The sequence below is a fragment of the Narcine bancroftii genome, chromosome 2 (assembly GCF_036971445.1).
Source record: "Narcine bancroftii isolate sNarBan1 chromosome 2, sNarBan1.hap1, whole genome shotgun sequence".
Taxonomy (NCBI): Eukaryota; Metazoa; Chordata; class Chondrichthyes; order Torpediniformes; family Narcinidae; genus Narcine; species Narcine bancroftii.
In genome coordinates, this window is record NC_091470.1 from 209,943,109 (window position 1) to 209,956,407 (window position 13,299).

Below are 13,299 nucleotides of genomic sequence, written 5' to 3' on the forward strand. Positions count from 1 at the left end.
CACCATTCTCTGAGTAAAAAAGTTCCCTTAACATTTTGCCTAAACTTTCACCTTTTACCCTAAAGTCATGCCCTCTCCAAATCTAAGTGGAAAGAGCCTACTCGCATTTATACTGTCTAATTTGTAAACCTCTATCAAATCTCCTCTCATTCTTCAATGCTCTAAGGAATAAAGTCCCAACCTGTTTAATCCTTTCCAATAATTCAACTCCTGAAAACTGTAAGGTAAAACATCATGAGATGGGAATGTGTAAGGAGTTACCCTGTACAGGGCTGTAACAAGATGTGAATGCATCCTTGTACTTACAAGATAAGAGAGACATTGATGGATTGAGAGGCAGGAAGCTAGCAGGGAAAGGATAGCAACAGTTTTAGTCATTGGACAAGTAATGATATGATGATGTTCTAAGCACGTATCCAAGGGTATAAAAAAATCACCATTTTGCTGATAACGGGAGAATGCATTCTCTGACTAACATTGTTAGTTGCAAGTGTTACAATCCGGTAATAAAGAACAAAGAACCCTGATTTCGACTCAGTCTGGTGTTTGTCTCACTCATTCATGAACAAAGCAGACCTAACAAAACCCAACAACATTCTAGTAAATCTCCACACTCTTTCGATTTTACTGATATCCTTCCATCGTTTGGCAACCAGAAATGCACACAATACCCCAAACTTGGCCTCACCAATGTCTAATACAATCTTACCATAACATCTCAAATCCTGTACTCAATACTTTGTTTTATGAAGGGTAATATGTGAAAAGCTTTCTTTATAATGCCACTTTCAAGGAATTATGTATCTGTATTCCCAGATCCTTTTGTTCCTCTGCACATTTCACATTTACCATGTTTGTCCTACCTTGGTTCATCCTTCCAAAGTGCAACATCTCACACTTGTCTGCATTAAATTCCATCTGCCATTTTCAGCCCATTTTCCCAGTTGGTCTAGATCCCTCTGCAAGCTTTTAGAACCTTCTTCAACCTTAAAACTGTACACAACACCTCCAATCTTAATGTCTTGTTGAACAAATTTTCCACATCATTATCCAGATCATTGATTATAGACAACAAACAACAATGGTCACCACACTGATCCCTGAGGCACCCCATTGAAAAGCATTCATGCAGGAACATGGAAAGGCAAGGTTCAGATGGATATGGGCTGAATGCAGGACAGAAGGATTTACTGTGAGCAAGCAGGGCCAAAGTGTTTGTTTCCAGTCTGTTGAACAAGATGCTCTGAAAAGCGTTAGTGGATGAAGCTCGATCAAAGCAAAACAAATATTTGAATTAGGTAATTTAAATAAATACTGTAAGCAATTGAGGGCAATGTCAGGAGCCATTCACAACATAAAATGTGATAAAACATGAGATGGTACAAGTGGAAAACCAATACATTATGGGCTCTGGGCTACACTAATGGTGATTCCTGGCTGCCTTGTGGCTGGAAGAAGGCAATTATAAATAATACTAAATATTCTATACTATTACATGACAATAAATAAATCTTGAATCTTAAAACTTGTGATGAATCTCAAGATGAAATCCTCAACCAACATTTCAATACTGTGACAGTGTATATAGATATGTTGTTGGGAGATAAATTTGGAAAGGTTTCTGAGAGTAGATCACATACAAACACTAAAATAGTTCTTACTTGAAATACTGGAGCTCTGCCCCATGCTAAACATATCAGGGCCTCAGAACCTTTGCAAGAGCTTTGAAGAGTGATCAAGGGTCTTCACTAATAGATTGTTGTTTACAAAAGGCAACAGATGAAAGGTTGTGTTAGAGCCGCCTTCTAACTGGAAGAGAACTTGTTGTTCGGAGAGGGTCATGTGGTTTTTCAAGCAGAGAGAGTTAAACAGGCTTTATCTCAAAGAGAGAGAGAGAGAGAGAGAGAGAGAGAGAGAGAGAGAGAGAGAGAGAGAGAGAGAGATAAGTTCTACAGTGTAACAGCCAGCAGAAGCAGGACAAGTTGGAACAAGACAAGTTGGCAAGCTTGTGGAAAGCCCCATTTTGGAAGACGGCCTGGTCAAAGCCCTTGTGGTTCATGCAAGAGGAGAAGGCTAGTTGTCTATGTTTCACTTGGAATAAGGTGACCTGAAAGAAAGAGGTCATCATCTGGAGAACCCTGAAGGGGCAAGTTTCATCAGCAAGACACTGAGGTGACTGATGGAAGTACATCATTTGTGGATGTCCTGGAATAACAAATTTCTCTCTGAAAACCATCAAGAACCTTCCTGAGCGATAACCATTTACCTTTCAAGCACTAAAGTCTGGTGAACTTTATAAATGTGAAATTCTGTGCACAGTATAAGAATTTCCTGCAACCAGTGAATTTGGAGGAATGAGAAGTGTGATTGGACTGTGAACCAAAGAACTTTTCTGAGCTTATACACACTTTACATACATATATATGCGCTTAGAACTAGAAGGGGGTTAAGTTAGGTTAGTTAAGTCAATAGCGATAAGTTAAAGTGTGATTCTGTTTTCATGTTTAAAGATAATTAAAATCAACTTCTGTTTAAGTAACCATTCGTCTTGGTGAATATCTATTGCTGCTGGGTTTTGGGGTCCTCTGGGGTCATAACAATACTGTCTCCTGTTAGTAGGAACTGTCCAAGGACAAAGAAAGAAATCACAGTATACATCAAATTCAGCCATTCCTCGGCCTCAGCTGACAAGTCACACACCTCAGCGCAAGGATGTATAGTGCAGAATATTATCAGGCACCTCACCAACCATGCACTTTGCAGCCATACACAACTAATTCTGGCATCAGTCACAATAGAAAATTCCCAACACATGATTAAAAAGTAGGGGTCTCTGGAGTGCGGTAACACAGAGGGAATTGAGAATACCCTGAAAATGGCATCATGGGTAGATAGGGTTGTAAAAAAGAGTTTTTAATCTTATTGGCCTTCATAAATTAAAGTATTGAGTACAGCAGTTGGGATATTATGATGAAGTTTCATAAGACATTGGTAAGGCCAAATCTAGAGCATTACTACATTCAGTTTTTAATCACCAAACAACAGGAAAGCTATCAAGACAGAAAGAGTGAGGAGAAGATTTACTGGGATGTTGCCTGGGCTTCAGGAATGGAGTTTCAGGGGAAGGTTAAACAGGTTAGAACTTTATACCGTGGAGCTTAGAAGAATGAGGAAAGATTTGATAGAAGTATTTAAAATTATGAGGGGGTAGACAGAGTAAATGTAGATCGGCTTTTTCCACTGAGTGTAAGTGAGATACGAACCAGAGGAAATACGTTAAGGATGAAATGGGAAAAGTTGTGGGGGAACATGAGATGGAGAACCTCTTCACACAGAGAGTGGTGAGAGCGGGGAAGAAGCTTCTAGTTGAAGTGGTAAATGTGGGCTCAATTTTAACATTTAAGAAGAAATTAGACACATGCATTGATGGGAGTGGTATGGAGGGATACGAATAGGGTGAAGGTCAGTGGGATTAGGAAAAAAATAGTTCAGCGCAGACTAGAGAGGCCAAAGTGGCCTGTTTCTGTGCTGTAATTTTTCTGTTTCAATAATTGGCATGGAACAAATTTAATGCATAAAGTTTAAAATTGCTAGTTGACTTGAGCATAGTTACCAAACAAGCCGTTTTTGACAATTTGTGTTTAGTGAGACATATTATTTGGATGCAATGTTGTGCCCTTAATTGTAGTTAAGTACGCTAACAGTGCTTAATGGTCCATTTATTTTATAATAAGTCAAAAGAATTCCTCTTTCGCCAACTGCAGCTTCTCCGGCAGCAGTCGCCTGGCCTTGGCGTAGAGTGGAGGGCCCCGTGTGGCGATGTGGTGGCGGACACCATGCTGAGGCATGGTGGCGGTGAATTGTGGCCGTAAGATGGCGGGGACCTTGTAGAGGATGCAGGAGTACTCGTCCCTGGGCATGCAGATGATCGCTATCCCCAGGCTGTGTGCACTGGAAGGCACAAGTCAGAGGGTCTGGAAGGTATGGGAGTGCACAAGCCTCTTGCCCTTCAGGTTGACCAGCAGGCTGTGCACTCTGAGGAAGTCGGCTCCTAACAGCATAGTTCTCACGGTGGCCAGTAGGAACTTCCTGCAGTATTTATCCTGCCCAAGGTGTACCTGAATAGTCCATGTGCCGAAGGTCTTTATGTCAGTGCCATTCGCTGCCTGTAGGGTGGGGCCTCGTGTGGGATTCAAGGGCGGTCAGGGGCAGCACGCTCAACTCTGCTCCGGTATCCATCCGTTTGTCTTGTCCACTGCACGCAAGAGGCTGTTCGTGTGGCCAGCCATCACAGCCATCAGCAGCGGCTGGCCTGGTCGTTTCCCTGGTACGAGCAAGGTTGGCAGCATTTGCGGGCTTGGGCTCCCCAGCGTGGGTGGTAGAAACACCAGATGGATCGGTGCTCCTCTATCTTCTGTCTGGGGGCGGGCTGTGGTCTTCTGGGTCCAGGGCAGGCGACCTAGATCATGCCGGCCTTGCTCTCTCATTTAGTTTGGCACAACACATAGGCGTGGGTTTGTGACCTTCTGCCAGTGTGATCATTTGATCAGTTAAGGCGGACAGGGCTCTGTCCCCCAGGCTATTGAGGTGCATCAGCCTGGCCATGCGCTGCCAACAGGAGAGACCAAAGTTTCCGAGGTGGAGGGGTTTGAGGGTGATATACTTGCCCTCCTCTGGAGGATCATTAATCAGGTCATCCACTCTGGCCTCAGAGGGTCTTCACCACATGGTTGAACATGGTAAGAATCCAAGGTGATCTGCCGAGGATGAAACAGCACCTCCGTCTGCCCGAACCTTGTGCGGGACCGATGGGTCCAAAAGGGGGGATGTTTCACAGAGACAGCGCTGATTGCCGAGGAATCCATGTTTGGAGACCAGACAATGTCTGGGCTCTGCAGGGTCACCAATGTAGCAACTGCTACAACACAGAAACACACCATTGGACTCAGTGGTGTTTCCTGTAGAACTGTTTATTTGAATTTCGTGCGCACCCCTTTAAGGGCAATGGGAGTTCCGCCCCGCGCAGCAGTGATGTCATCATGTTGCCAGGGGTGCTAGCTGTGGCCTAAGCTACAAAACAATGAGCAAGCCCCGATGGTGTCATCTTCTGCAGCTGTCCCACCTGTCCGATTGTACAAATGGGGCCAGTTCACTTGCAGAGATGTGCGTCGCCACAGAACCTGGTTTTAGAGGAGATTGCAGACTTGGTAAACTTGGGAATCTCCAGATGCTCTTCATGATATAACATCTGAGAAAAGTCTCTGAAGCTATATTCTTGGTCGCCAGGAGGTTTCAGGTTGTTCATAGAATTGGGTTGATCGACAGAATGCCACTGCAACTGGATCCAAACAAAATAAAATATACGGGGAGAAGAAGTCTCTAGTCCCACACAATTGGCCAGTGACTCACGTTGAGTCAAACTGCCAATGGGCCGAGGCAAGAAGTGGAAAAGTACAAGAACAAGCAAAGTATGAAGTTTTGAAGATATCAAAGCCAGACAAAAAATAAAATTTGGATTTGAAGACATTTCAGGGACATACAGTGATATTTCTTGCAAATATTTGGTGAGCAAATTTAAGTTATTGAGAGTCACTGTCTCTGATGATCCTTCCTGGACAAGACACATTAATGGCATTGAAAAGAAAACAACTCTAACTCTTCTAGAGTTTTTGGACGTTCACTATGGCATCAGAAACACTAGAACATTACTGAAGATGTGTCGTGGAAAGTGTGCTGACTGACTACATCATGTTCTGGTATGGGGACACCAAAATTGGTGTGCAAAAGATCCAGGATATCACAGGTAAACCTCTCACTCCACCGCCGAGAACATCCATCGGAGAGCAGCAGCAAACCATCTAGCACTACCATCAGGAAAGAGATCTAGGTGCTACAAGGCTCACACCACCAAGTTCAGAAACAGCTCCAACCCCTCACCAACCACACTCCACAAAAATATACTCTATCTTGGAATTATATAGGGGCTCTTTATTTAGCACTTTATATTTTTCCACTTGTATTGCAGTCATTTTGTTTACATTTTATTTGTTTACAGTGTACAGCCTATTTTTCCCAGGGTGTGACATTTATATCAATGTTGAGATAATTAACTGAGGTCCAGCTTTGACATTTATATCCATGGTCTGCATATTTTAGCGTATAGGACCTAATCGCGATTTACACAGGTCATTGGTACCTAAATGCTAGCGACCAAAATATTGGGCTGCAACTTTTAGTTGCCTCTCTGAGATCCTCGAATCTTGCACCTGGTATGCAACATCCCATTCACTGCCAAATATGTCTAATATGATGATCTGTGACAATACCTCTGGGGAGGAACAATATTAGAAGAAGTCCTTAAGCCTCTGAGTTGAAGACTCTGCTGAATCAGATTCTGGACAGCTTCATCCAGAACAAGGAAAATCCAATCGTTATTCCTGAAATTGGAGACTGTGAAGCATGTCAAAAGAATGGTCTGTGAATTTTTAAATAATTAGTTTTCAAATCACATTTAACGAAAAATTAAAATAATTAATATGCCAATTCATTGTCATATGTAATTCAAATTGTTCTAAATATAATTGGTTTTTTTTTGGCAATGTTTGGTTTTGGTGGGTGGAATCAAAGCAAAATTAATTTTCAAGCATCCTGACTTGCAATCTCCCACTTACTTATTTAAATTTGTACATAATTTCATTTTTACTACGTATGTCAGTCTTTGAAGTGGCTCCATTACTTCGTATCCAGCAATGACAGTGGCTAAGATATGTGGTTGAGGGTATGACAGCTTTCCTCAGATAAATAACATCCAAAAATGAGTAAAATATTCAGTTAAATAAGATTTATTCACAGCAGAATCCCAAGGGAATGGACACTGGGAACCATTGATGCCAGCTAAGTGCGGAAGAGCCAAGGAAAGCAGTGAATCAATTTCAGTTATGATTTTAAGTGGCAAATAATCTGGTCACTTAAAGCAACTGTGGGTGAAAGATTAGAAAATAAATTAGAACAAATTACAGGGATGTAGTGAGAGTTCCAGATAGAGGGCCAAGTGGGAACAAGAAGAGGTGAAAGAGAAATTACCATCATGCATTGCCTCCCATTTAAGTTCAAGGCATAACACTAAAATAAATCCGAGAGAAACAAATATAATAGTTTTGTATTCGTACAAAAGTCTCACATTCGAATGAAAATTCCTTAAACATTCATTCTTACTGTTGTTATATTTTTTGGTTGATAACATTTACTGTGTGGTAAATCGGCACCTGCATTTAACTTTTTGTTAATAACTTTATTTATTCATTCAACAAGGTTATTACATACAGTTAAAAAAAAGTACATATTATAAATTTAGTCAAATTAGGTAAAATCATATCTCTACCAAATACTTGTTTTACTAAGGATCAAAGTTGATAATAAACGAATAAAGAATTCTCATTAATATCAAAATCTTCCCTCATTTGATTAAAGGATAAAAATTTACCTTCTTTAAAACAATCCCCCAAATTTTTTTTATGCCTTTAGATTTCCAATGTAATAAACATTGATTATACATTGAAAAGGGAATGTTAGTTATTATAACAGTGTTAAAGTCAATAATTTACCCTTAGAACCTATCATTCTATTTTTCCTCATCCATAACTTCATTAAATGTTTTAGTATAGACACATTATATTGCTGTAATAAATTTAAATTCCTTTGAAACAAAAATTGATGCATTTCAAATTCAGAAATATTTGCCCTCTCAATTTTAGCCAAACTAGGGGGCTGTTCCAAATCCATTAATGAACTAATAAATTTAAATTGAGCTACCTCATAATAATTTTGAAAATGTGGTAAACGTAATCCCCCTAATGCATATTTCCAGGTTAGCTTATTCAAAGCTACTCTTGGAAATTTACCCTTCCATAAAAATTCCCTAACCATTTTATTTAAACCTCGAAAAAAATTCTTATTAAGTAAACACGGAATTGACTGAAACAAATATTGTATACATGGAAAGATATTCATTTTAATTGTATTTATTCTTCCAATTAAATTTATAGGAAGATCCTTCCACTTAATCAAATCAGCTTTGATCTTTTCATTAACGGTACATAATTTAATTTATATGAAGATTAATAATCAACATCCACATTTATACTCAAATATTTAATTTGATCAGTCCACTTCAAATTAATAATATTCTTATAAACTGAATAATCTCCTTCACCTATCAGTAAAATTTCACTTTTTTCCCCAGTTAATTTTATATCCAGACAAAGTTCCATATTGTGTTAAACATTCCTTGAAGTGTAAAAGTGACTGAGCTGGGTTTGTTAAATACACCAGCACATCATCAGAAAATAGATTAATCTTAAACTCTCATACCTTATATCTGTGTATTTTGTCGTATCAACTGTGCTAAAGGTTCAATTACTAATGCAAACAAAGCTGGAGACAAAGGACAACCCTGTCGAGTTGAACGAGTTAATTTAAAAGGTTCCAAGATCTGACCATTTGTCAATACTCTGGCTATTGGTTTATTGTATAAAGCTTTAATCCAACCAATAAAAGAAGGACCAAACTTAAATTTCTCCAAGACTTTAAATAAAATGTTCCACTCAACTCTATCAAAAGCCTTTTCTGCATCAAGAGATATCACCATCGGATGGTCAGGGCACTGTCGATATTTATTAATCAAACTAATCACTCGAAGAATATTATCTGAAGCATATCTATTCTTTATGAAACCTGTTTGATCAACATGCATCTACCTAGGTAAAAATTTAGCCAATCAATTCGCTAATACTTTAGCTATTATTTTATAGTCTACATTTAAGAAAGAAATTGGTCTATATGAAGACACCTTTAACGGATCTCTATCCTTCTTAGGAATTACAGTAATTAAGGCACTAGAGCATTATTCAGGTAGATCATAATGTTTATTAATCTGTTGTAACACATCTCCAAACACTGTAGATAAATCATCAAAAAATACCTTAAAATATTCAACCGAAAACCCGTCATCACCAAGTGATTTTCCATTTGGCATTTCCAACATAGCCGATTTAATTTCTAAATCAGTAAAAAGAGCCTCCAGCTCCATTATGTCTTCTTCTCCTAGTACCGGTAATTTTAACCAATAAAAAGGAGTCAATCAATCCGCTCTCCTGTTTTTCCTCAGAAGTATTTCTTATAAAATGAATGAAACTCATCATTAATCTCATGAGGTTTTTCAGTAACAATCGAATTTCATCTGACTGCATTAATAACCCTTGATACCTGTTCTTTCTTTAACTGCCATGCAAGTACCTTATGTGCTTTTTCACCCCATTCATAATACCGCTATTTAGATCTATTAATCAAGCATTCAAATTGATAAGATTGCAACATATTGCATTTCAATTTCAATCTTGACAACTCTATATTCTGATTTTCTGTCACATCTCTCAGAAATTCCTTTTCTAATTCATCAATCTGTTTCTCTAATTCAAGGCTCTCGGTCAGATAATTCTTTTTAACCTTAGAGGTATAACGAATTATTTGACCTCTCAAGTAAGCTTTCATAGCATCCCACAATATAAATTTACTCTGAATGAAGTTAACAGTTTCTTCCAAAAAGAGATTAATTTGTTTTTTTAAAAATTCAATAAATTCCGCTTTTTAAAAAAAATCATATTGAATCTCAATGATAAGCTACATGAACTTTTTCAGAACTCATAAGTAAAATACAACAATGATCTGAAATTACCCTACTTTTTATTCTGCTTGCAGTATTTTCCTCTGTAAATGAGCTGATACTAAAAAAAAATCAATTCTAGAAAAGATTCATGTCTAAATGAATAAAAAGAAAAATCCTTCTCTGTTGGGTTAAGACGTCACCAAATGTCCACTAAATTAAAATCTTTCATCAAAGCTTGAATTTGAATTGCCATTTTAGATTTTTTTTTAACATTTTTTGGAGATTTATCTAATAAAGGTTCCAAAACACAGTTAAAATCTCCTCCATCCAGAACATTTTCATTAGCTTGTCCCAGAAGCAGAAATACCTCTGAAATAAATGCTTTATCATCCACATTCGGTGCATAAATGTTAAATAAAGTCCAAAATTCATTAAAAATCTTACAATTCTACTTAAGAATACATCCTGCATTCATTTCCATTGATTGTAATTCAAAAGATAAATTTTTATGTATCAAAATTTCTACTCCCTTAGCTTTGGAGTTAAATGAAGAAGAAAAAACATGTCTAACCCAATCCCTCTCCAATTTCATACTTTCTTTTTCATTCAAATGTGTCTCCTGCAAAAAAACAATATCAATCTTCATCTTTTTAATGTAAGCCAAAACTCACTTATGCTTGGTCGGGTTGTTTAATCCATGAACATTAAAGGTAGCAAATTTCAAATTCGACATATCTAATGCAATTGCTAAATACCAAAAATAATCACAAAATTAATAACAAAGAGAAAAAAAAATTATATAGGACCCTGAAATTAAAATATATAGGCCCTCCAAATAAAAATATTTGTTAATAAAAGAAAAACAAAAAAAAATTCCCTAAAAAACACTGGGTGTGGATTACCCACTAGTGACTGATGACTAACAAAGAAGTTAGTGTAATCCCCTCCTCCCCAGCCAGCCAATCAAAAAAATTAACATATTACAAAAAAAATCAGCCTTGAGATTCCAGTCGAGATGGTGAACTCATTTCAAGAGTAGGTGAACTCTTTCCATTCCGTTCTTCCACTTCTGCCATTTTGCCCATTTCCAGCTCCATCAGATTTTCTTTTAGGAGATAATGGTGAACTTCTTCTTTGTCCTCTGACATCTGGTAACGAATTAGCAAAAACCATTGCTTCATTCTCACTCTCAAAGAATTGAGACTGATAGTTTCCATAAAACACTTTCAACACAGCAGGATAACAAAAAGCAAATTTGTAACTTTTACGCCATAAAACATCTTTAACTGAATTAAATTCACGTTGGCGTCTGATGATATCTTGACTCAAATCAGGGTAGAAGAAAACTCTACTATTCTGAACCATCATTGAAGCTTGCCTTTGTCTTGCATTTTGAACTGCAACTCAAAGAATTATCTCTCTGTCCAAACAATTCAAACAACGAACTAACACAGTACTTGGAGGTTGACCAGGTTGGGGTGGTCTTCTTAAAGCTCTATGTGCTCTTTCCAATACCAATCCATCAGGAAAAGACTCTTCCCCCAACATCTGGGAAATCCAATTTTAAAAAAATTTGACAGGATCTTGACCTTCTGTACCCTCTGGCAAACCCACAATTTTCACATTATTTCTTCTGCTTTGATTTTCCAAATAGTCCATTTTTTTTGTTAAATCTCTTTCCTGGGCTCCTAAATCTTTAACTGATTTTTCCACCTTTACTATTGTTTCAGAAAAAGAAGCTTCAAATTTTTTAGTTTTTCCGATTTTCTTTAACTTCTGCCTTAACCACAGTTAGGTCTGAAATTATATTAGTATTCATTTGAACCAGCTGGTTCAATTGGCCAGTTATAACACCCAAATAAGAAGCAATACCTTCAAACATCATGTAAATAGGCTGAGGTGCAGTTTGAAATGCAGGATCCGATTCCATAAGCAGTAACTCACTTTCTTCCAGCTCCTCTTCCATTTCCTGTGCAGTGGTAGAGTAAGGTAAGTCCTCTTGTTGTTCTTCAGAAGGCAGCATTCTAGTCGTTTTGCTGCGAGTTTGGACACCCAATGACGACCCCCTGAGGAAGTCAGGGGGTCGTCGCTGCTGTCCCCCCGCAGATCCATTTTTTCATAAAATTACAGAGTTCTCTGTAATTAACGGCGCCACCCAAGCCCACAGTCGCTGTAGACTGCGTGTCTGCCGTCACAATCCTCTTCCTCCACGGTCCAGTCTCTTCCAACGGGGGTGTTCGTTGTAACAAGCCTCCAGGCTCGTGTCCGACTTCTAGGGAGCGCACTCCTTCCTTCGCAGAACGGGTCGAACCAGCGCCATCTTGAGACTGGTGAATAGCTGTTACCTTAACTTTTGTCCCCACTGGTGATCAATGAAGCTTGGGGGTCGCTGAAAATGGATCTGAGGCTGTTCCAAGTCGTTTCGGCCCCAATTCTTCTGCACTTTGAAACAGTATTTTCTTTTGTAACTGAGGCTTAGTTTTTTTTGCATTAGCAGCCATAATGGCTCACCAAAATATCAAACTGAAAATTAAAGTTTTAAAATTAAAAATAAAGGGTTAAAAAGTGGGCACTTAAAAGTCTGACCAGAGGACAGAGATTACACGTCTAGTCTCTAGCCATCTTGCCAGGCCCCCCCACCCCACCCCACTCCCCTCCCCCCACTCCCACCCCACTCCCCCCCCCACTTGCATTCAACTTGAAATGGTCTTCTACAGTGTACATAGAGTTCTGAGTATTACTGTGAGAGATGGGAAAATTGATCTAAAATTATGAACATGGAAGAAACTAAAGTTCATCAGTAAAATGGCTGTAACCAGTTCAAACAGGATAAGCTTAGGGCTTAGGATGCAGGAAAGCAGAGTCAGCACGATTAACATAAGAATCTTCTAGTCTTTGTGACAAGACCATAGGACTAAGATAAGGAATGGTAAGGTACAATAGAATGTAGGAAGTTGAGGTAGTCTGGATCAGATAAGGGTCTCCTAGCCCTGGACAGAAGTACCAAGTCATACATTTCTAATTAGCTAACCATACACAGATTTATACATATGAAATTAGCCAACCCTAGATAGAATGAGTCAACTCTGCATATCAAGAAACTGTAGCCCAGAGAATCAGGAAGGTGTGAATAAGGACAATGACATGATGGGGCACCCACAGGATACCCCCTGGTCTTCCAAGTGTACTGAAACTGCACGTAGGCAGGAAGGATTGCCTATGCCAAACCCATCCAGGGGGCAGAAGAATGTAAGGGGGAGGGCACTCTGATACTGAAATTGACTGTATAAAAGTTGGGTGAGCCCCAGTGTATGTGTGTATTCCCAGGGTAAGGGGAAGCACCCAACTTTGCATTGTTGTAGTAATAAATGTTCTTTGTTCTCAATTTTTGTCTCGAGCAATTTCTTTAAAGGTACTTTAATTTCTAACAAATGGGGGCTCGTCCGGGATCACACTCCCTCCACTGACAGAGTACCCCGACGACGAGAGTAGGTGCACCCCGGCTGATTCAGCTGGACTCACGGGCGACGGGTGGCTGGTCAGTGGAAGAAGCGAGTGATATCCGAGAAGAGGCATTGAGAACAAACGACGGAAGGAAGCGCGCTAGAGCATTGCTACTGGAACTCGGTAAGAGT

General features: G+C 39.0%; 1 protein-coding gene across 3 annotated transcripts in view; it reads right to left on the reverse strand.

The window, feature by feature from the left end:
• Nucleotides 1–13,299, reverse strand: part of LOC138755048 (uncharacterized) — a 62,156-nt gene that overhangs the window by 35,290 nt on the left and 13,567 nt on the right. Inside the window, exon 3 of one of the 3 annotated variants that reach the window (XM_069920220.1) lies at nt 7,456–10,812. The exons of the other annotated variants lie outside the window; for them this stretch is intronic. Coding sequence (XP_069776321.1) covers nt 10,657–10,812 — 156 coding nt within the window. The 3' untranslated portion in view covers nt 7,456–10,656. Of the gene's footprint in view, nt 1–7,455; nt 10,813–13,299 lie in introns of those variants that run through there. 3 annotated transcript variants of the gene reach the window in all.